General features: G+C 42.9%; 2 protein-coding genes and 1 long non-coding RNA gene across 8 annotated transcripts in view; 2 read left to right on the top strand and 1 right to left on the bottom strand.

The window, feature by feature from the left end:
* The window catches only part of RPP40 (ribonuclease P/MRP subunit p40), a 38676-nt gene extending 29952 nt beyond the window's left edge, over positions 1–8724 (bottom strand). For all 3 annotated transcript variants that reach the window (XR_014566299.1, XR_014566300.1, XM_083747395.1), the window contains exons 1-7: positions 8586–8724; positions 5277–5421; positions 4287–4355; positions 3573–3668; positions 2432–2557; positions 851–1049; positions 7–141 (exon numbers count right to left, since the gene is read on the bottom strand). Coding sequence is in view for 1 of the 3 variants with exons in the window: in XM_083747395.1 (XP_083603521.1) it covers positions 7–141; positions 851–1049; positions 2432–2557; positions 3573–3668; positions 4287–4355; positions 5277–5421; positions 8586–8711 (896 nt within the window). In the remaining 2 variants the exon portion in view is untranslated. The remainder of the gene's footprint in view (positions 1–6; positions 142–850; positions 1050–2431; positions 2558–3572; positions 3669–4286; positions 4356–5276; positions 5422–8585) is intronic.
* On the top strand, positions 8710–22727 carry LOC310848439. 4 transcript variants are annotated; one of them, XR_014566388.1, is made up of 4 exons: positions 8710–8807; positions 10500–10653; positions 11579–11666; positions 13925–14015. It is a non-coding gene; the product is annotated as an uncharacterized lncRNA (long non-coding RNA). The 4 variants fall into 4 exon arrangements; XR_014566389.1 differs by lacking the exon at positions 8710–8807 and adding an exon at positions 8877–8910; XR_014566387.1 differs by lacking the exons at positions 8710–8807; positions 13925–14015 and adding an exon at positions 22541–22727 and having other exon boundaries at positions 10093–10653.
* Positions 16357–22206, top strand: PPP1R3G (protein phosphatase 1 regulatory subunit 3G). Its single transcript, XM_083747412.1, has one exon. It carries the CDS (start codon positions 16898–16900, stop codon positions 17903–17905), a length of 1008 nt encoding a protein of 335 aa, XP_083603538.1. The 5' UTR covers positions 16357–16897; the 3' UTR covers positions 17906–22206.
* Positions 22728–24191: the final 1464 nt, after the last annotated feature.

The following is a 24191-nucleotide window of genomic DNA, read 5'->3' as shown; positions in this document are numbered from 1 at the left end:
GCTTACCATATTTGTTCAAACAAATGAATTATTTTCTCTGGAAGTATAAAGCCTGTTATTGTACACAACAAAGCTTGTTCTACTGTTGTGCTCGGTTGAGGACATGAATATGTTGATAAGAAACTAGAAGATGTATTTTCTCTGCAAAAAAGAACATATGCAAGACTCTTTTAGTATTTTAACATTCCGACTGCTAAATAATTGTTCTGCTTGTGCACCATGCAGCTAAATCACCAAGTGCTGAATAATTTCCCCTTTCACTGGACAAAATCCATTTAGTAAATTATCATGTACAATTCCCATTGTGTCAGTAGATTGTACCCTTTGAGATCTGTGGACAACAGTGATGTTCAGCAGAAAAATTCAGCTTACTTTTTAATAACCTAGATATGGTAATAAATATCCAAATGACATTATGCACTACAGTGTCTAAACAACTTTTATTTATAAAAATATTTATATACCACCAAATCACTTAAAATATCAAGGCGGTGTACAACAATTTATACAAGCATAATAAAACACAAAAGACAATAAAAACAATAGAAAATAATCATTAAAATGGCAGGGAAGTTTAACCAGCGGCTTGGCTCTGTTGGCAGAAAAAGGACTTCAACAGATGCCTGAAAGTGTGTTGTGGATACTCCTCCTTTTGCTTGGCTGTTCCTTTCATTTTGAAAATATGATGGGTTTTGCCATTTTATAGTGATGTTTTTCCTACTATTTTTAATACGTGTGTGTGTGTGTGTGTGTGTGTGTGTGTGTGTGTAATTTCATGTTAAGCCAATTGGGTTTCTTTTCAAGAAAAATAGTCGGATATATATACTTACAACAAGCAACAGATACTTACAAGTCAGTGTGAGTGAAAATGGCACCTAGCCATTCAAATAATTCCTGAGCACTGCATGCTGTTTCTGGCTCTCCTTCCAATTTATTACTTTCCAGAACTGGACACTGCACATTTCTTAATGTGCTGAATGTTATTTTTGGCTGAAGGGCCTGTATTTGGTTTTTGGAAAAGTATGACATCAAACTTGATTCTTCTGATCCTTGAATGCAAACAACACACCCCAAAAGTTTAAAAAAAAAGAAACAGACTTTAAAAGGAGCATTTCCCCCCACACTATTCAAACACTTTTATGATTGTATGCAATTTGGAAAGATAGATTTAGTGAAATACAGTGTCGAAATTAAATCTACTGTTTATCTGTGCCATGCCAGAGCCTAAAATTTCCAACCTCCTCCTCTTAATCCCACAAGTTGTCACATTCCTTTTAGGATAAAAAGTATACTTTCAGATCCATTTAGCACTTAGGAGTGCAACCAGACTGTGCACTTTGCTGGAATTTGCATGATCAACATTATTAGAGGTTTAAACTGAAAAATGAAATTAGAAAAATGCAAGAATACAGGAAAAATAATTGCAAATTAGGAAGTGTACAGGTCATAATTCTAATATGACCTAGGACTCTCGTACCTATGAGACCACCACTCCCGGTATGCCCCACGGAGAGCCTCAAGGTCCATAAATATCAACACCCTAGTGGTCCCGGGCCCTAAGGAAGTTAGATTGGCTTCAACCAGAGCCAGGGCCTTTTCAACTCTGGCTCCGGCCTGGTGGAACGCTCTGCCTCATGAGACCAGGGTCCTGCAATATCTGATTTCTTTCCACAGAGCCTGTAAGACAGAGTTGTTCCGCCTGGCCTTTGGCTTGGAGCCAATTTAATTCCCTCCCTCTCTTTCTTTTTTTCTTTCCTTCTCCTCCTGCGTTGAGGCTACATTTTATTTTAATATTGTAATATTTAAATGTTGTATTTTAATTTTGTTTTTAAGTTGTAATCATTCAACTTGTTTTTATTATTGCTTGTAAGCCGCTCTGAGCCTGGCCTTGGCTGGGAAGGGCGGGGTATAAATAAAAATTTATTATTATTATTATTATTAATACACTCCTTATCCCATCCACACAATCTTTAAGGATTGTTTGTATAATAATGCTTATTATTATTATTATTATTATTATTATTATTATTATTATTATCATTATTATTTTGTACATTGTGTATATATAGTCCCTCATTTACTGATTTCTCAAAAACCAAAAAAATCAATTGTTTTTGGTGACTAATATGTACTATCATCTCCCACAAATTTAGTTCTACTTTCGATGCCTAAGCATTCCAGCCAATTGCATAAAAGAAACCCCATTTCTTAGAAAAGACGTGCACTGCCCAAACTAAGGTCTGCAGTCTTGCCAAACAAGGGGCTCTCCTGACAGACAGGTTACCCTTCCTATATTACATTTACATGCACCTTAAATGTGTATAGACACCTATAGGTCACATGTAAAAACATCAGAATCAGCCTTTAGAATAGAATGGTATTTATAATGTATGTCTTCCGCCATTCCCTTTTATGGTTAACGTGCTGTTACCTGTTTGGTGCCAAGCCATCAAGAAATCAAACTCTAGTGGCATTTTTTCCTTCAAGGCCCAGATCACCCTGTTGTATTTCTTACTATCAGGGCTGAAGGTTGAATCAGTCAAGTCAACAGTAATAACTATTAAAAGAAGAAAGCATAAATTTTGATGTGAACATAGTATTAGTAAATCTTATGCTACCTGGATAACTAAGTCAGTACTCTTTCTAAATGAAGCTAAACATTGCGATAAAAAACATTAATGAGTATACACCAGGTATTAATTATTTACAGTATTTATAGACCACCTTTCAACAGAAAACAAAAAAGATTCCGTAAGAAAACATTTAGAATCTTCACTAATCCCCAGATGCCTTATGGAATGAAGGTATTTTCACCTGACTACAAAATGAGACCAGGAGACACGCAGACTTCCTCAGGAAGAGCATTCCACAGGAGCCACACAAAAATGTCCTGCTCCTAGGAGAGAATAACCTTACCTCCCTAGAGGAAGGGTTCTACAACAAGGCCTTACTAGCACATTTTGAGACTCTGGGGGGGTTGAATAGGAGCATGTGCCCTGTGATATATATCGATCTCAGACTGTACATGCCATTGAAGCACTGTGAATTGATCCCTGAAACAAGCTGGTAATGAATACTGACCTCAACTCATCTCTAGTTCCACAGAACGTTTACTGGCCCAAGATGGGCATAAGTATCCTAGTTTGTATCAAAAGGCAGACTGAGCCATAGAATCATATAACTGTAGAGTTGGAAGGGACCCCGAGGGTCATCTAGTCCAACACTCTGCAATGCAGCACACGCAATACATGGTCTTCCATCCAACTTGAAACCCTACTGGATGCTGCTTAGCTTTGCAAATGAGCTAGCAATTTTATTGCTGCACCACTAGGAGGGCTGTCCAATGAATTGAGCATTATGATATAAATAGGGATGCACATTGAAGTAGGCACATGCATCTGCACGAGCTACATGCATTGAGAACTACTTCTTTAAGTATTTCCCTTGTTTGATCAGGAAAATAATCCAACTCAAATTCCAAACCTCAAAAGCTGAGGGTATGATGTCCTATATTCATAAGAAAGCCAAGAACTGGAAAGAAGTGAGGTGTTATCTAATAAATAGGTACTTACTGTATCTCATCGGCTTTTTACCAGAATACAGAGAAGGACGGCCTTGCAGTCCAAGCTCTTCATAAGTATCCTTGTCTACTGATATAATTAATTTGCCTATAAACAAAAATAATTGCAAATAAGCATATTTTCCAACTTCTTAATACATACTACAAAATAAAAACACAAACACAAAATGAACTAATAGCACTGAATTAAAATTGTGAACAGTTATTACCAGAAGATAACAGGGATCAACTACATTGATTCTCATTTTCTACTCTATTTTGGAAAGCAGCTTGCTACGTATACACATTCTGTGGAGTGGTTCATACATTTACCTGGGAAAGGATTGCCTATGCATACTGGCATACAATATGATGTGAAGGCTGTACACATAGGTCTATATGCTTTGAGGCCTGAGTCTTACAATCCTTAAACCTCAGAAAGAGAATAAAAGGCAATGTGAATCAAGACTAGCACTGGAATACCTTAGTTGCACATTTTCTTATATGTGTGTTGAGAAGTACAAACATGCACACTAGATTTTCTACCTAAAAACATGATATTTGGGCCAGGTGAGTATATGAATTACATCCCCCTCTCTCTTCTGTGGGCACACAGACACACATCTTCTATAGACCACTAGCTAGTCTAACTGAACTGAATGATACTTTTTAGAATTATAAAATTTAAAAAATGCTGTATCTATTTGTTTTCAGCATGATATCATACCTGTTGGTAGCAGAGCAGCTGTATTGTCTTGGTCAATCCTTGTTCTATATGTAAGAGCATAACATGAACCTAAAACACAGAAAGACTTCAGAGTTTATTATTTCTTTTTCAAAGTCGTTATTAGTTTTGTTTGTTTGTTTTTATTATATCATGTTCTTCAAAGAAACTGCAATAGTTAAACTAATCTCGGAATGCCACTTCTACTTGTTGTGATGTTACTTCTAGTAAAAATGTAAAGGTAAAGGGACATGGGTGGGGCTGTGGTCTAAACCACTGAGCCTCTTGGGCTTGCCGATTAGAAGGTCACCAGTTTGAATCCGTGTGATGGGGAGAGCTCCCGTTGCTCTATCCCAGCTGAACCTAGCAGTTCAAAAGCACATCAGTGCAAGTAGATAAATAGGTACTGCTGTTGCAGGAAGGTAAACAGTGTTTCCGTGCACTCTGGCACTCGTCACCGTGTCCCAATGCACCAAAAGCAGTTTAGTCATGCTTGCCAGATGACCTGGAAAGCTGTCTGTGGACAAACACCAGCTCCCTTGGCCTGAAAGCGAGATGAGCGCCACACTCCATATTCACCTTTGATTAGACTTAACCATCCAGGAGTCCTTTATCTTTTACTGTACCTTTACTTCTAGTAACTTCACAAGAAAATACTGCATTCAAGGATTACAACACCTAGCTTTCAACATCTACTGCAGCAAAAAAACAAAAACAAAAACAAACTCCTGCAGCCAGAAGACAAGGCACCAGTGCACTCAAAACCCTCAGAACTATTATATTGGACACAATATTAGAGCCAAAGTAAGCAGAGGCTGTTACAACTGAATGAAACACCAAAAAGAAAAAACAAACAATAACGCCCAATTTTTCTAAGGTGCTTCTCTTAAAAAATCCTTCAGGAGCCGAATATTTTCTTTACATTAATTACAATCCACCTCTATGAAACAGAGTTTCAGTCATGCTTTCTTATCTATTTCAATGGTTTCTTACCTTTCTTCACAAATGTGCTAATAAATTCCTGTGTAACTAACTCATGAAGCGACAAATTCTTCACCAAGTAGTAATGCCCAATATCTGCAACTGTATTTTTTAATGCTTCTGGAACTACTCCACAGTCAGGGATCAAAAAAGACACCTATTCAGAGAACATTTGGGATATAAATTAGGTATTACGATCATTGATAAACAGACTGCAAAATATCTTTTACACAGCTCCACAGATAAACATTAATACAATGCTGGCTGTTTTATATTAAATAATATCTCAAACAAATAAGTGTTTTTAACCTATTATGAACAGTTAGTACCCAAATACCTGTGCATTTGTAACCAATTCTTCTATTAAGAAAGTCAAGATGACAAGGATTTATCCTGCTTTATTCTCCCGGCATTCCTGTGTTAGGTATACTGTTTGTAGGCTTGTTCAGGCTGAACACCGCTATAAGCTATCTCTACACATTTACAAATGTTTGCAAGAGAGTATCTGGGACTGATGGAAGTTTGGAGTTCTCCAACATCTGTAGGGCCACAAGTATCCCCTCCTCCCCATGGAAAGCATGCAAGAGGAAAACTGTAGCTCTACAAGCAATATGGACTGGATACAAAAGACCACATCTGATATGTCCCCGTTACATGCCTAAATAATTTTTGTTGTTGTTGACATCCATCTGTCTCAAGAGACAATGGAGTGTGCCTCTGGGGGTGAAGTTAAACTGCTGGAGAATCACAGCGCCTGCTGTGGCTGCAGAGCCTGGTAACTTGTAGCTGCTGCATCCTCTGTTGTTCAAGCTTGGGCAGTGGGTATGGAAGTCCTAGGCTGCCCAAACTACATGATCCCCCCAGCCTGCTGATGTTGTCCAAAGAAAAGGAAAGCACTACATTTAGCACCAGCTTGGCTGCAGTTGTCAGGAGGCGGCATACAAGATGCCATCCATCTAGCTAAGGGACTCCACTCCTGAAGATATCCTGCAAGGCAGTGAGTACTAAATACATTATACTGTTGGTATTAAGCTTTAATTTAATCCATACTTTCCCTTTTCCCTCCATTGTCTCATAAGCCCTTTAGTGTTATGTCTGTTAGACAGTTAAACCATTCTGTCAGGGAATATTTTATTCTTTGCACAACCCTCAGTAGAATTTTAAACTTGAAACCAGCAAAAAATTAAATAATACAGTAGCTTCGTAGTGATGTGTCAAGATACTTTTAGATTTTAAAACTAAGGGCCAAGTTAGATATGATGTGATAGGCCGATGTGTTTAAATGTGGGTTGACCCCACTCATGTCTGATTTTTAGAACAAAAGGCTCATGTAAGGGTGGTGAGTGAAGCTATCTTTAAACTCATAGCCATGCAGCTGTGTGTCACATCTAGTTTGGCCCATATTCTGTTTTAAGTATGTGCTTATTGAAGCCATGATTTTGGATTGTGTTACAGAATAAAATTGACACTGGTGCCTTTTAATCTGTTTTTTGTTTTGTTCTTTTTAATTTCATTGGATGGGTGTGTTGGCGCTGTTCTTTAGTATAACATGCTGGTTGATTTTTAATTTTATATGTAAGTTGGTTAGAGACTGAATAAATAATACAGTCTTGAATGGGTTGAGTTTTTAAAATGCTGTTCTAAGTGCCTCATGAGATAGAAACGTTAAATAAACACTACATTGTTAAAGATACTGTCTGAAACTATTAGTGTATTGCAGCAAAAGCAATACAGTCTTGTAAGTACCTTAAATAACTAACATATGTATTGTGGCATAAGCATTTGTGGAGAATGGTACATTTCACCCAATGCATAAAACACTATATTCAGTTGGCAGAGGTGTGTGTCCACGGGCACATATTTTGCAGCCAACTGGCACCATTTGATATTAAAAAAACAAAACTTCAGGCCAAATGGCAGCGATGTAGTGGAGCAAGAATGATGTATTGCTACTTACACACCAGCAAAAACAATGTCATATCTAGAGAAGCTGTTTCTCAATCTTGTCTGAATATGAGATACATATACATCTGAAAACCTACTAAATTAGCTGAGCAGAGGAACAGGTAGGTTACAGTTAAGGGGTAACACGGGACAAAACTAGGCTTTATTTCACTCAGGTCAAAGACCTAGTTTTGCACAACCCCTCCACACATTTGTGTGTGTGTGTGCGCGCGCACACACACACACACACACACACACACAGGCTGGGAGCCTCAATGATGCCCCTGGGAAGCTTTACCTGGGGCAAAAAAAGGAGCTGCTCCCCCCCACTCCCGCAGCTATGGCACTGGGTAATATGCTATTTTATTTTGAAAAGAATTGTTGTGTCCAGAGGGGGGGGGGCGGCGGTTTGAGCAGGAACTTGGGGAAACTGAATTCCCTTACCTTTCTGAAATTAAATAATTATTATTTTTGCCTGGGGGGAGGGGCTGGAACAGATATACACCCAATGCCTGAGCCAAATATAGATTGCCTACACCTGTAATCAATAAAGCTGTGGCTATTAATAATCCAGATCATTGTCTGCCTGTGTTTATTAATCACATCTTACGTTTAGCCACTTCTGTGGCGGTGGGCGCCCACAAACAAACAAACTTCATGGTGAATTCCCTCACCTTTTCTTCCATAAATAAATAAATAAATAAATAAATAAATTAGGTAGGACCAATCAAAAAGCCACAGAATAGTAATTTTAAGAACTACGATTTGGAAAACCGTTAAAAGGATATGCAATGAAATTCAACTAAGGGGAAGCAAGGAAGTCACTTAATAATGTTAATAAGTGTAATTTTTAATAAGGTTACAATTTATGTTTGTTTTATGTGTCTGTTTATAATGTTGTGAAAATCAATAAAAACTTTTTTGGGGAAAAAGAAAGCCACAAAATAGTAAGCCATGAACACTCTCCCCCCTTATCAGGATGGATAAATCAATAGAGGGAGGAACTGCTTTGGCATTGAAGCCTTAACAGCTACATGGCCAAAAATTAAAACAAAACCCTGCCCTATAGCCTTAGAAGGAGCAGGACGCTAGAAGTTGCCACGCATTTCAGTAATTCGCCACTTTTATCACTGCCACATGGCCATGAAACTCAGCAAGCGCCGCCTAGGAATTTCAATTTTACATAAAGGCTTTTAAGAAACGGCCATTCGCCACAGCAGTAATCGCAGATACAGCTGTGGAAGTCAGTGAGGCGGTGCAATCCTGAACCACCGCATCCCTCGGAAGCCACCAGCGAAGTTCGCACAGACTTGAGGCGCTCAGGATTCTCCTCAGGGGGAACCGCTACCCGCACTCTCACCCCCCCCCCACACTCACCTGGCAGTTGAAGGCGTGATCTCGAACGCGGGCCGCGTGGCGGGACCGCTCGTGTCGCACGTGGCTCCCCTCGCACACCAGCACGTGACGGGGCCCCTCGCGGAGCCACCTCAGCGGGGCGAACATGCCGCGCCGCGTTCCCTTTCCGAGCGGCCGCGCGCGCGCCGAGGAAGCTGGAACCGGCCAATAAAAGGAAGGCGGGGCGTAAGACGTCACTCGTTCGTAAGGGAGGCGGTCTGTGGGTTGGGAACAAGGGGCGGAGGGGAGGAGGTACGCGCATGCGCGCTCGACGTTAGGGAAGCGCTAGCGCCGTCGCTTTACAAAGGTTGCCCGCGCTTGCTTTGGGTTTGAGGGACGGTTGAGAGAGGGGAGCGGCTGGGTGCTGAGGAAAGAAATAAAAGCCCTGCAGAGTGAATCGTGGGACTCATGGAAACACAAATTAATCAATCAATCAAAAATAATACAATACATTATATTATATTCTATTATACAATTAATCAAATCAAAAATATAATATAATTGAAATATACTCAGAGTCGCAAAGTGATTTCATGCTCTTTATTCAGCTCATAGTGGTGAGGAGGAATGAATGAATCCCCTCAAAGTATCTGCTTTATATACATTATTTACACAATGGGCTGCACATGATTGGCTAATTCCGGAATTCTACTGTAAGCCAATCAGGTTGTGGATTCACTTCTATCTGGAGCGTGATTGGGTGGTTCCTGCCAACCAATCATACTGCTGCATTGTTCTAGGACCAATCAGGCTGCTGCATTCTGAATCCTATTGTTCTAGGACCAATCAGACTGCTGCATTTTGGATCCTATTCAACTCAGTACATAACAATAATATAATATAATATAATATAATATAATATAATATAATATAATATAATATAATATAATATAATATAATATAATATAATATAATATAATATAATATACAAGAGTTCAGTGTGACTGTAGTTGACTCAGGGGAAGTTGCAATGTGAAAAAAACAACTGAAAATGAAACTTTTTTTCTCTAATGACCTCATAGTGGTGATATAACCTTTGTTTTTCGCCCTATGCACAATAAGTCTCAGTGCGTCTTGAGCTGAATAAAAGGCTGAAGATTACAAGAGTACGCTCATTAGTTTGTGGTGAAAAGGCCATTGAAAAGCATCCGGAATCTGGAAAGCTGACCATATGGGAAAGTGCAGTAGAATTTTTCAGAGCTAGTAAGAGTGCCCACATCTCTGAAACTTTTAGCTGGCTTGCATTGAAAGTTCATTATATGGCCAGTTTGTTGGAAGGGGTTACTGGTTTTGTTTTATTCTCGTATCCGCATGTATTTTGTGTTCTCATGTTGTATTTTTATGTTCTGAACCACCCTGTGATCTTCAGGTGAAGGGGGCATATACATTTAATTAATGATGATGATGTGTTGATCTGGTGCCTATGGTTGCATTTCAAATTATTTCCATCCACCTACCTCATGGGTGCTGCTATGTGCATCATGCCTCTTATAACACGGATGGAAACACGGCTATTTCTGTTCAAATGTGACTTGGGGACCTTTCTTACCGTACGACTGCAGCACTCCCTTCCCCTGTAAATCGTTGTCCAGCCTATTGAAACTTAAGTCCCCTGCACAATAAATGCACCATTCTGTTCCGTACAGCACCTAGCGCATTGTCTTACATACACGTTAGACCAAAAGTAGTCTTGGCAATATGCAATTGCTGGATTCTGTTCAGTCATGAGTTTGCTAAGGGGAGAGAATGATACTGAGGAAAGACAGCCAATGGGCATAGGGCAACTGTTGAAACCGGAAGCAAGTTAAAACCCTATTCGTTAACCTCTTTGGATCACATAAGCCTAACAGGGGGCTGTTGGAGTAAAATAAGATTATGCCACTCTGATCATTTTAGAAGACGCTGAAGGACAAGAACGTGACAAATCGATGATTTGCCTGCCTGCCAGTATTTACTCAGCTCTTTCTTCTGAAGTTACATCTCCAATCAATGTCTCTTTTATATGCGACTAAGACATGTTCTCTCAGGAGAGAAAAGCAAAGTGTTCCAGGTAATTGCACCTTAACAGCAGAAGAACATTACACTTAATGTTTGTGGATACTGGTTGAGTTACCAAGTAACTGTTGCACATATTTTCATATGTGACAACAAAAGGGAATAATATTTTTCATGGAGCATCTCAACAAAGGTTATAGGAAATATATGGTAAAAATAAATAAGCTGTAACTATTGGCATTTATATAACAGTTTGTGGGAGCAATTTTGTGCACAAGAATCTGGTGTAAAGCAAGCTGGTGTAAATTAAGCTAGCATAAAGTTACACCAGATCCAAATGCTATTCAGCAGTAGAGCTGCTGTTCTGCCTAAGCCTGGCAAAGGGAAAACAAGCCTTTAAAAATGTTGTGTGTTGGGTTGCTAGGTCACATGACCAAGCTGAGTGGGGAATCAGTCATCTGAGCCAGAGATCTACTGCAGCCTAAGCTCCTCCTCCTGGTGGATCTTGCCTTAGGATTGTCCTCTATGCGTATGAAATGTGTTAGGATTTTTGTCTCATTTAGTATCACAACAACCATGTGAACTACCGGCAGTTTATGTTGGCTGTGAGATAGTTTGATAATTAGCCAAAAGGCACTCACTGAACTTTATAACAGAAATAGCAACAGGAAATCCTGATTTGGATTGTGGCCATGGTATAGCAGTATATTATTATTATTATTATTATTATTAATAATAATAATAATAATGCTGCCATGGTGTGTGTATGTATGTGTAAGCCTTTCTCCTGTGCTGTGGCCCCTGTCCAAATCAATATTGTCTGTTTCCTCCTCTGTGACTAACATCAGTTACAGTAGCCAATGTAGACTGGAGCCTCAGCATAAGGGAAGGTTATTGCCTAAAATGATGATTTTCAAAGGATTCTATTTACTTACTAACATTGTTATATATGCCAAGTACTTCCTCTGTGTATTTTTCAGCCACGGGCACATTCTTACGGCTTTCTTACTGCTTGAATACTAAGAAGTATATCAGATTGCAGCACAGAGCAGAAAACTGAATTAAAGGGTAATGTAATTTTAATTTTCATGCATTCTGACTAATCTCTTGCAATTAAGGGCATAATTAAAATCTAATTATATAAAATTTATTCCTATACTTTAAATGCTTTATTTTTCACTGTACCATTTTGGAGTGCTATATTAGTATTCCAAGCATTTGTGCTTCTAATTATTTTCATACAATTACTTCGGTAAAATGAAACCTATGTGTTAGATTCAAACAGTTGTTCATATAAAAGCCTGAAGTACATGGTGTAGTTATACTACATTCTAGCAGCCATATATTCCAGAAGTAATGAAGGTACATATATCTAAGTAATGACTCTTAATTTCAGGGTTGTGGGTTCAAGCCCAATGTAGTGCAAAAGATTCCTACATTGCAGAGGGTTGGACTTGATTATCCTTTTCTTCCCTCCCAACTCTTCAATTCTATGATTCTATACTAGGAATTTCTATGATCTCATTTAGTTTTAGCAATGCTACAGCCTTAGAAACTCCAAGACCATTTACTAGTGTCATATAAAGGTAAAGGGACCCTGACCATTAGGTCCAGTCGTGACCGACTCTGGGGTTGCGGTGCTCATCTCGCTTTATTGGCTGAGGGAGCCGGTGTACAGCTTCTGGGTCATGTGGCCAGCATGACTAAGCCGCTTCTGGTGAACCAGAGCAGCGTATGGAAATGCCGTTTACCTTCCCGCTGGAGCGGTACCTATTTATCTACTTGCACTTTGACGTGCTTTCGAACTGCTAGGTGGGCAGGAGCAGGGACCGAGCAACGGGAGCTCACCCCATTGTGGGGATTCGAACCACCGAACTTCTGATCGTCAAGTCCTAGGCTTTGTGATTTAACCCACAGTGCCACCCGCGTTTGCTGTAATTTAGCAATGTCTGTGCAGGCAGTGGGATCTGCCCTATATCTTCTGCTGTGAAGCAGATGCAAATCATTCATTTAGATTCTCTGCAATCTCTTTATCATCTTTTAGCACAGCTTTCACTCTCTTGCCATCCCATGGAATGCAAAGTACCAGCCTCCAGCTGTTCCAGCTTCTTCATTTCCTTGGCATTTTTTTAAGGAACTGTAAGCGTGGGGGCAGTTGAAAGGGCACACACTAGGCAGGTGCCAAACTGGTTTCAGGGGCATATCTGACATGTAGGCTTTGTCTGATGTATGCTCAGGGCTTCATCGCTTTCAACTGCTACATATAGCAGTTATTTTCTATTGCTATTTTATTCCCCCCTGACCACCTATAATTAATTTCTTTTCATTTGCTTTGTGTTAGCCCTCTCTTCTCCAAGCCGTGTTCTCATTTATTGATTTTGCGGGGCTATTATCTTTATAAAGAAAGACTACACAATGTAAAAGTGACAACATTAAGATTAGGGTGTTTTTTTTTAGTACCTACCTTCCTATGCAGTGGGTAATCAAGATAGAAGTGTAATTGTACATTTTTCTTCTTTGCCAGCCATCCTTCCAAATTAGCTGACTTAAAAGTAAACTATATGCTGTAATTTGCTGGGAAGGAAATGAAATGGGTAGTCTGACTTTTATTCCATTTAGTTTTGATTAAGCATGGCAATGTAGTCCCAGGTGATTGAAAAATAATTATCCAATTTCTGGCTGCACGCTCAGAGCAATACTCAGGTTTTCAGTGTTCATACTGGCAATTTAGTTGCCAAAGGATTTTGCCGTTTATGATTTAATTAAAGATCTCTAAGCTGTACTCTGTTCTCATTTATATTGGTACAAAACATCTGGGCAGTGGAAGTTCTCAGTGCATAAAGCGGCATCAGTAAAAGTGAACTAAAGCAAAAATTCAGAGAACATAAAGCAGTATGTTTTGAATTATGGGGGCTGCATGATCTTGCGCTGCAGCAAAGATGACCTCCACTGTGCCACTGCTTGTACCCGTGCAAGCTAGCTAGTACTTTGACAGCTCACCAGCCTAAGTCTGGGCTATAAAACAATTTGCATTCATGTTGCTAACCTTAACAGCAGCAGTTAACAGACAGGTAAAGGCACTGAGCAGTTCTCAGAATGTTGATGACTTTTTTGAAGTATGGCATCCATTTCTAACTTTCTCAAATGAAAACAATATGGTCTGGCATCCACCACATACACATGGCTGGCTATTGAACAATGCACTCCATTGTTGAAACCATCTTGTCCTACTTGAGTGTGTGCAATTTGTTACTGTGTTGGAGGGATTTAATTTTGTAGCATGTATTTACTGAAACATTTTAAAAACTAACGCCCCCCCCCTACAGATTGGTGGATTGGACTCGTCTCAAGTAACATACTCCGGAGTTCACTTCTGAACCATTTTGGAGGATGAGCAGTAGCCTTTCACAGGATGTAAAAGGTAAAGGGACCCCTGACCTTTAGGTGTAGTCATGACCGACTCTGGGGGTTGTGGCGCTCATCTCGTTTTATTGGCCGAGGGAGCCAGCGATTGTCTGCAGACAGCGTCCAGGTCATGTGGCCAGCATGACTTAGCTGCTTCTGGCGAACCAGAGCAGCGCACGGAAACGCTGTTTACCTTCCCACCAGAGCGGTATCTATTTATCTACTTGCGCTTTGATGTGCTTTTGAACTGCTAGGTGGGCAGGAGCAGGGACCGAGCAACGGGAGCTCACCCCGTCTCGGGGATTCGTACTGCCAACCTTCTGATTGGTAAATCCTAGGCTCTGTGGTTTAACCCACAGTGCCACCCGCGTCCCATATCACAGAATGTATCTGTGTGTAGTAAATGCTTTTTAAAGATTCTACTTGTGTGTATTTTTTTTAAAGGAAAGGACTTCTTCACCTTTATTAGTTGTTCAAAGGAGGGAATTTCCCGCAGGTGTAGCATGTCCTCTTGACACGCAATTCACATAAAGCCAAAGCACTGTGAGGCACACTTCCCTGGAGTAAGCCAGCTGCAAACTTAATAAAGTGAATGTGCATGCAATAATGCCTAGATAGACCTCAGATGGCTGTGATTTTGATTTAAGTTCTTTTTTCCCCTGCTCCAGTATTGTTTGCAAATACTATTGTTTGCAAATAATATGGAAATGAATGCTAAACCTGTGCTATATTTCAGTTTAGTTCCATTATATCCCATTATTACTTTCAAACACCAAAGTGTGCCTATGATTACAGCCCTGATTCTAGATAACAGCATGAGGCTTAGTCTGGCATGTGGTTTAATTTGTGCCAGGGTTTAGCTCAATGCTGTTTTTCAGAGACAAACTTTGGCCAGCATATGTGAAGTAAAAATACATCGAGTCTGAGGATAACACATACTTCCACACTTCCTAACAGAGACTCATACAGTGGTAGAGTTGGAAAGGGCCAGAGAATCATACAGTCCAACTTCCTGCAATGCAGGAATCTGAGTTAAAGTATATGGTCACCATTGAGGAACAATTCATTCAAGCATGTCTAGCCATATTAGGGCATGCACTCCAGTGACAGAATATCATTTACAAACTGGGTGGCCATGAAGACAATCTACAAATCCTGTGACTGTGAAAGATGCCCATCATTTAATTGCAATCGCATGCAGATCAACAAGCAGCCAAGTTAAGCTTCTCTGCTTGACCAGCTGCACCAAAGGAAGGCAGGGGGAAGAAAGCTTTCTGGGCCTGAGATAATGACTTTTAGATACATTTGAGCTCAGCGCCTCTTGCTTTACATAGAGTCTTCAACTCTCTACAGTACTTAAGTTAGGATTGTAGTGGGACCGTTTCTAAGGCACTGACTGAAATAGTTCCAGTTATAGATAGGTAGCCGTGTTGGTCTGCCATAGTAAAAACAAAAAAAATCCTTCCAGTAGCACCTTAAAGACCAACTAAGTTAGTTCTTGGTATGAGCTTTCGTGTGCATGCACACTTCTTCAGATACACTGAAACAGAAGTTACCAGACCCTTCTATATAGTGAGAAGGTGGGGAGGGGTATTACTCAGAAGGGTGGTAGGAATGGGTGATTGGCAGATAGCTGTGATGAGCCTGTTGACGACTCTTAACGACTGCAATAGGTCTTACAGGAAAAAGCAAGGGGAATGTCAGATTTATGATGACATCAGGAATCACAAGACAGAGAAACCAGTAGGAGAACACTTCAATCTCCCAGGACATTCTATACAAGATCTCAAAGTAGCTGTTTTACTACAAAGGAATTTCAGAAATAGACTGGAAAGAGAAGCTGCTGAATTGCAACTTATCACCAAACTTAAAACCATGGAGAGACCAGGTCTGAACAAAGACCTTGGATTCTTATCTCATTATACACGACAAAGCCGTTTTTCACCTTCTCACCCCTTGCTTTTTCCTGTAAGACCTATTGCAGTCGTTAAGAGTCGTCAACAGGCTCATCACAGCTATCTGCCAATCACCCATTCCTACCACCCTTCTGAGTAATACCCCTCCCCACCTTCTCACTATATAGAAGGGTCTGGTAACTTCTGTTTCAGTGTATCTGAAGAAGTGTGCATGCACCCGAAAGCTCATACCAAGAACTAACTTAGTTGGTCTTTAAGGTGCTACTGGAAGGAATTTTTTTGTTTTGACTGAAATAGTTGCAGCTTTCCCCTGCAGCATCATCCATCGAAATTGCCAAAAGCAGGAGAGGAAGGAAAAAGGGGGAGCTGCCTCAGGAACAGCTTCCTGTGGCGAAGAGAGGGCTGCCTCTGACATTTCATTTCCTCCCTGCGCCAGGGAGCAGCCCAAACGGAGTCTTACTACTGCTCGGCAACGCCACTTATGAGGAGGGGGAACTCCCGGTGGGCGTGGCGAGGCCAAGCCTCCTGCAGGCAAAAATCTGCATCTAGAGCTCTTTCAAGTCCGGGTTCGAAGGGGCGCTTCCCTCTTTTACTTCTCACCCCCCGCCCCCGCCGCATACACACCCCGAGGAAAGGGTTAGGCACGCGTCCCCGCCCGGGACTGCGAGAGAAACAGCTACGTGCTTTGTAGCCTGTGGCGAATGTCTTTCCTGACTGGTTCCTGTGGGAGGTCCCGCCCCGCCCCACACTTCCCGGGGGTGTGGAGGGAGCGCAGGAGGCAGGGAAAAGGGGGCGCGCCCCCTTCGCCCAGCGCGCCACGGGCTTTCGCGAGCAGCCTCGCAACTGCGACAAAACGACCCTGCTTGGAAAGCGGACCGGAGCCCCCGACGGCCGCCGCTCGGATGGAAACTTAAGCAGGGAGGGCGGAAGCCCCGGACTCGGCCGAGAGCGAGCGAGGCGCCGCGTCGGCGTCATGCTATGGAGAGCAGGGGTCCCGCGGTGCTGGGCTTGCTAGCTTCCTTCGGCGAGCGCCCGGCGGCTGAGGAGATCGCCTCGGCTGCGCCATGGCGAGCGCCGGGCAGCGCGGAGGCGGGAGGCGGCGGCGGCGCTGTCGAGCGGGACTGCGCGGGGGAGAAGAAGAAGGAGCTTCCCGAGGAGGCGCTTCTGGAGTTGCGCCGCCGCCGCGGGCGCTCGCTCTCCCTGCCCGCCAGCCCGACGTTGGCGGCCGCGCGGCTCTTCCCGCGGGGCCGCCTCGAGGGGGACAGTGACGGCGACCAGGACGACGACGAGGACGGAGGGGGGGCGTCGGCGTCGGGGGGCGGCAGCGGCAACTGCTGCACCAAGTGCAAGAAGCGGGTGCAGTTCGCCGACTCGCTGGGCTTGTGCCTGGCCAGCGTGAAGCACTTCAGCGCCGCCGAGGAGCCGCAGGTGCCGCCCGCCGTCCTGTCCCGCCTGCAGAGCTTCCCCATGCGCCAGAAGGACTTCGAGGAGTTCAGCGCCGCCCTGGCGGGCCTGGGCGCTTGCGCCGCGCCGGCCTTGCGCCCGCTGCACTTGCCTCAGGCGCTCCAGTTGGCGCCGCCGCCACCGCCCGATGGGCCCGGGCGGCTGCAGGGCCAGCGCGTGTGCCTGGAGGAGGCGACGGGCACGGCTCTGGCCGGGGCCCCCACAGACGTGCGCGGCGTGGTGAGGGTGCTCAGCTGCCCGGGCCCCAAAGAAGTGACGGTGCGCTACACGTTCAACGAGTGGCTCTCCTTCTTGGACACCCCCGCGGCGCCGCTGCCCCCGCCGCCCGCCGACCCCCCGGAGCCCTGCAGCCCCGTCGAGCGCTACCAGTTCACCCTGTGCCTCCCGCCCGGTCTGCAAGAGGGCACGGCCGTGCATTTCGCCATCTGCTACCGCAGCCAGCAGGGCGAGTATTGGGATAACAACGGCGGGGCCAATTACACCCTTAGCAGCCCGGAAAAATCCGCGCCTCCCTTTTATTGACACCGACGAGGCGCCCGTCAGCTTGCCTTCCTCGGTTGCCAGAGAACCTCGGAGCAAGAAGCCAGCTGTGCTTTGCCTCACACCGCGTGCTTTACAGCCTTCCGAGCCCCGCGACATCCAGGAACTGCCATCACTTCACTCAGCCTTACCTTTGTGCCTTCCACCCCAATCCTTTGGAAGCGGATCGGGGTGGCCAACCGTGCCTTTGCGCTTACACTAGCCTCGCTGCAGTCAGCCTAGTTCAAGTTGGAGCAAAGGAGAAGCCTTGTAGGGCATCAAGTGAGAAGGAAATGTGGAAATCAGGGCCTGACAATGGGAGAGAGAAGGTCAAAGCAGCAACCTGAATGTTACCTGCTTTCTGCTCCAGGCAAACACTGATATGACCTGGTGTCTATAACTGGGGGAGTGACTGATGCTGTGAAACATCCTTTTTTGTGGGGGGAAGTATGCCCCTCTGGAGCTAGAGAGTGGAGTTTCTGGAAGCTTGCAAGAGGTGGGGTGGGGGACCATTTCTGAACCTGTGCTTTCCGTTATTCTTGTACAGGAAATGACCTGTGAAAGCCAAGAAGGATGCAATTGAATTACAGAAGTCTCTCTGAGAACCAAGCAAACAGAGCTGTTCAAAATACACATGCACAGCTGAGTACATCCCTGTTACAACTTGAATACGGAGCCCTTTCTTTACACTAATAAACTAGAGGCACTTTGTCTTCCACCCAAGGGATAATGTGCTCTTATTTTTGTAACACAGATGGGGAAGGACCTTTTGGCAGAAATCTTAACAGATATTGGCCAGGGGCTTGACGAAGAGGGGTTTTTTTTGTCTGTTTTTGAAAAAGGGAACTTTTGTGGCTACTTGTTTGTTGTTTTTGCTTGCACTGGTGATTTTAGTCTTGGTTCCAGTCACACAGGTCTACATAGCATGTTAAGAAATTCTCACTTAAAGCACATCATCACATGTGGGCTTTCAAGGTCTAAGAAGGTGTGAAATGTCTGTCTACTAGAAAATCCACACTGGGATGTAATAGCCCTTTAGGAAAGGTGTTAAGAGTTCTGTGACCAAATGAAAATGAAGTCAGAGCTCCAGAACTTGCTGTAGCTGTGTAGAAGAGGGAATTTTGGCGGGTTTGGGTTTTCCTGCTGAAATTCATCCATCTCCACACCTATTGGAAGTTCTGGAGGCCCGCCTTCCTTTGCATCCAATGCTTATGTTTGCTCCCTGCTTCTGGCTGGATTGTAGCCGCTGCCAACACACAGAATTAAGCTTTTTGCAAACAGTGGACACGCACTTCAGGGTTTTGCAAAAGTTGATGCATGCATGTGGTGGCGGCAGCTGCATGTATCTAGCTGGTAGTGAGGAAGGCAAGCAGGATTAAATAATAATAATAATCCTTAGCTGGGCTACTGCATAGCTGTTGTGTGGATCATCTTCCTTGGTGTGTGCAGATTGACTACTAGGTGCTTTAAAATGTAAACCCACTCAGTATTCCTGAAGTTTGTCTTGAGATGACATTACCTGTGGCAATAGCTGCTGAGAGAGCAAGTAACTTTCTTGTGTGATCCTCTTCCTCTGGATGTCCCATCTCTGTAACATGGTTGAGTCCTTTGAAGGGTTTCTTACTTTGAAACTTAATGCACTTTTACAACCCTAAATGGTTAAGAAGGACCCAACAACCACAAAAGCTAGCTGCAGCCTTGCTACAACTCAGGCTGTGAAGTGTTTAGTAGGAGCAATCATTCTGGGAAATTAGCTGCTAAAACAGGAACAACTTGATGACCACTTAATTGGTGTCTTTGGGACTACTATTAACTAAAGTGGTCGCTGAATAGCACCTTTAGAAGCCTGTCTAGCAGTCAAATTGTATTAAGGTCTCCTCTCCAGTCATGATAAAATGGTCTAATGACTAAAAGTGACAATTAATTGAATTGCCTTTCAAGGGCAAACTCATTTCTTAGCATGCTCTTTCTTTCAGTATTCACTTTCTAAAACTTGGAATAGTAGGTTCTTTCCTGCCTGGGATTTGGGGAAAATATTGCTGGCACCATTTCCGATATTTGTACTTTTCTTCACCCTTCATAAGGGTGTCAACCTTAGCATTCTCTTCTCAAGTAAGGTGACTCAGTAGTTCAGTAGTATGAAACATCTGTCGTGTTGAGGGATCTTGTATGGCTTTGTATGAATGCAATAGACTGGCATACCCTCCAAGGTGAAGGGAGATGTGAGCAGGGGTAAGCTTTGCAGAGCCGTGTTTGGGTTTATATATGCCTCACTTTGTCCAGTTGCAGCACTGTGCAACCACAACTTCTATAATGAAGCATCACCTTAAAGGTTGCTTTAGGAATGTATCTCTAGGAGATTAAGGGGCACTTAGCATTGTAATGAACATGGGGTTTGTGGTGTGCACACATCAGTCTAAAAGTCTCGCCCAGGCATGGCTCCCAAGCGCCACACATGCAGTGTGCTTTCAGAAGCTTGTCCCTAATTAAGTTTTATTCCCACGACACTGCTCTTCCCTGTTGTGTATGTAGCAGTTGAGAATTCCTTAGCTCAGTGGTACGCAATTGGTGGCCTGTGGATCCCAAGAGGTCCACTTAACCCACCCAGGGGGTGGTCCGTGGCACCATTCACATAACAAAACCTATCACAGAGGTATCAAAAATTTCAAAAGTAAGGGGTCCATGGCTTTGCTTTTGAAAAACAGGCGGTCCACAGTACTTAGCTGATTGAGAACCATTGCCCTAGCTGCTTCTTGGTGCATCAGCTATGCGGAACATAATCCTTTTGGGCATAATATAACATTAGAAAATAATAATTTGGATTCTTGTTTGGAAATTTTATAATGTGTTTAAAGTGTTAAATGGCTGCTCTTCCCCCTTATTTTTTAAACAGAGAAGCTGACTGTGACTCCTACTGTAACCTTGGACTCTGCAGTTGATAACTGTTGGGGACAAAAGTTAAAATGTAGTTGAAGCCTTCCAGTTGCAGGGCAGTGGGACAGAAGTGTAGGGTGTCTCTGTGTACATGCCAAGAGCAACACTGCCTTTCAGTGTACTTTGAAAAATACTGCTTTCCTCCAGCTAGAGTAGCAGTTTTCTCAACATTTTGGAAGAACTCGTTCTGGTCACTTTTTGGAAATTTTTTTTACTATATTGCAGATGCAGAGAATCCCCGCAGGGTTTCTATTTTTCTTTAAAAACTAGTTTCCAAAATGTATTAAATTAAACGTAGCAATGAATAAGCAAGCACGAGTGCACAAATTCTCCTGAACACTACCCGTTCCTTTTCCTTGGATAAAAAACTGATACCATGCCAAAGAGCCCGCAGTGAGTCACAATGCGGTCAGCATAAACTTTGACGCTCCTACCACCTTAAGTGGTAAAGATGCTAGGAGAGAAAAATATATATTTTCCCATGGGATAATTTTTTTGTATACCTGAGAGCCAGTGGAAGACATAGGTGAGTGTTTTGTTTAGGAAATGTGATACCTTTTTAAAAAACCCCACAGGGCTTGAATAAGCACTTTTAGAAATGTAAAATTAGGTAGCCTTTGACTTCTTGCCAGCTCAGGTGACTTAGGGTGCCTCTTCCTCTGCCGCCCCCCCAGGTTTATTTCCATAAACTATTGGGGGGTGGGGAAGAAACTACCGGTAGTTCTTACCTGAGATATTCAAGAGGGAATGAACCAGAGCTGTTAGCCGATATGTCAGAACTGAAAACTGTCTTGAACAAGATCATTTGCAGCAAGCAAGGAGCAAATCTCTAGCATGCTATTCTGGCAAAAACTGGTAAGAACTGGTTTTGCACACTGTAGAGTTCCTCCTGTATTTGCTGTGAATAATCTTGTTGGAACAGCATTCAGAGGAGACCGAGGGCCCGGAGATATCTGGAATTGTGCACAGTATTCTAAATATGGATTGCATTTTGCGTGTAAATGATCACCCTCTCCTTCCAGAGGAATGTCAAATATGCTTCTGTTTTTAGTGCCTTTAGAGGAATATGGGGAAGGGTGAGTTGGGTGGGTGAGTTTTTTTGTTTCTGTTAGATGTGTTGGAGGAATTCTCTCGGTTGCTTTAATAAGCAAGAATTGTAAACCTTGATAAATAAAAATGCCTTTTCCTGTGAGTTAATGAGGTTGTTTGTCTGCTACATACGACTACATCCATTTCTGTCTTCAGTGTAATCTTTCTTGTGTGTATATCTATCCCATAACTGCTGTACAAACATAACCAGATTGTAGAGGAGAGGAGAGATTTTCAAGCACCACAACCCTTTGTTCAATAAAAGGCTTATTGGGTTGGCAGCCTTAGATGTTTCTTTTAAATGGGACTCAAATTAAGCAAAGGTTTTGTTTGCTTTCATTTGCTTTTACCCAAGATGGTTGGTTCTTATTTTCTTAAGTTAGGACTTCGGTGTTAACAGATGTTGAGACATAGAATGAAATAATGTGACCAATAAACTTCTGCCCCTTCTCTATGCCTGAGTTTGCCAGATTTCCCAAACATATTGTCTAGTTCCTAAAAGTACATCTCAGGCTCTTTGACTCTTCTGAAATTTGGAGATCCCATTTTTAAAGAAGTTAACTCTTAAATGTTTAGACTCATTTAATGTTTTCCTTTTTTTTTTTTTTTTGGCAGGTACAGTTCCAGATGTCTGCATTTTGAGTGCTAGCAGAGCTTACTCTCAACTTTGCTAGTGTGTACCAGGTCTGGAAACAATAAGAGATTCTGCAGCCATCTGGATTAAAATAAGAAAGAAAAGGAAAATGTATATTAAGCCAAAACAAATATTGTATATTAAAACTTCAGTCTGGGTTCTAAAAGATACTGCAGCTGGTTAAAATCTTATTTGAAGTAAGAGGCACCATATAAGTGTCTGTCCTGCAGATGTCCTGAAGGTAAAAGTGCCTTCAGGGAAGTGCCTTCATTTATCAAAAACAAAAGAAAATGCAAAAGTATAGAGACATGCCAGGCGTTTACCCAGAAACTATTAATGCTGTATTGATATTTTCTGTCATAGTATTATGTCGAAGTAGAGGTTAAGCTGAAAATGGTGATAGCAATAGGAATGAAGAGGCAAGTGAAAAGCATTATAAATTAGCTTTAGTGTTCGCCTTTAGGTGCAGGGTTATTTCCATTTTAAACAACTAGATTGTTTATTTTACAGTGCTTAAGGTTGAGTGCAATTTGCCCATCAATTGTAATCTGATCTTGGCCATGTGTATGAAAGTGACAGGCAAAACTGCTGAATATAGTTAAGACTGTGTAAATCGACTTAGGGCTTTTTATGCGTTTCTGGTGTGGCTTTCTGTGCCGCTCGCCATTATCACAATATCAGCAGCATATGGTGAGAAGGAAGAGAAATAAAAATGGATGCTAAACATCTTAGTTTGGGGTGGAACTTGGGATCTTCTGGCTTATATAGAATCTCCATCTGCCCAAGTAAGCACGTAGGAATGATGTTCAATTGATTGAAACCACTGATTGCACTACTCGTACAAGCAAACTATTGGTGGTTGCGTTCGGATATCAGCCTTCCAGGGCCGTCTTGCCCATGGGCTCTCAGGGGTGCCAGGCTGAGAATTGAGTCCGGGGAAGAGCCCGTCCATCGGTCAGAGTGCTGTGGCGGGCTCTTCTGCTGTGGGCTGTGAGTTCGGGGGCCAGTAAGGTGCTGAGGCGGCCGGCTGGCTCCGCCCTCCTGCGCGCCTGGGACTGGGCAACCTGGGGGGGTGGGGCACTGGGCAGATCTTTGCACCCCGGCACCGCATATGCTTAAGACAGCCCTGCAGCCTTCAATGAACACACTGGGAGCCAGTGTAGTGTAGTGGTTAAGAGCGGTAGACTCGTGATCTGGTGAACTGGGTTTGTGTCTTCGCTTCTCCACATGCAGCTGCTGGGTGACCTTGGGCTAGTCACACTTCTCTGAAGTCTCTCAGCCTCACTCACCTCACAGAGTGTTTGTTGTGGGGGGGGGGGAGAGGGAGGGAAAGGAGAATGTTGGCCACTTAGACTCCTTCGGGTAGTGATAAAGTGGGATATCAAATCCAAATTCAAACTCTTCTTCTAGGATACCATTAACTTGCAGAACATCACTTTCTTCAGGTAAATCCATTCTGTCTGATGAACGGTAGACACAATAATATATGAGCTGGCTTTGTCACTCTTCCCTAAGCTGCCCTACGTGTGCCTGCCTGGAAACTGCAATTACGCTTGTCTGGAGGGGGTTCTGTGTTGCCTGCTTTGTAGAGGAGTCATGTAACTTGTATGGTGGAACTGCTTAGGTGCAATA

Source organism: Podarcis gaigeae (assembly GCF_964106915.1).
Source record: "Podarcis gaigeae genome assembly, chromosome: 7".
Taxonomy (NCBI): Eukaryota; Metazoa; Chordata; class Lepidosauria; order Squamata; family Lacertidae; genus Podarcis; species Podarcis gaigeae.
This window is presented reverse-complemented; position numbering and strand designations above follow the sequence as displayed.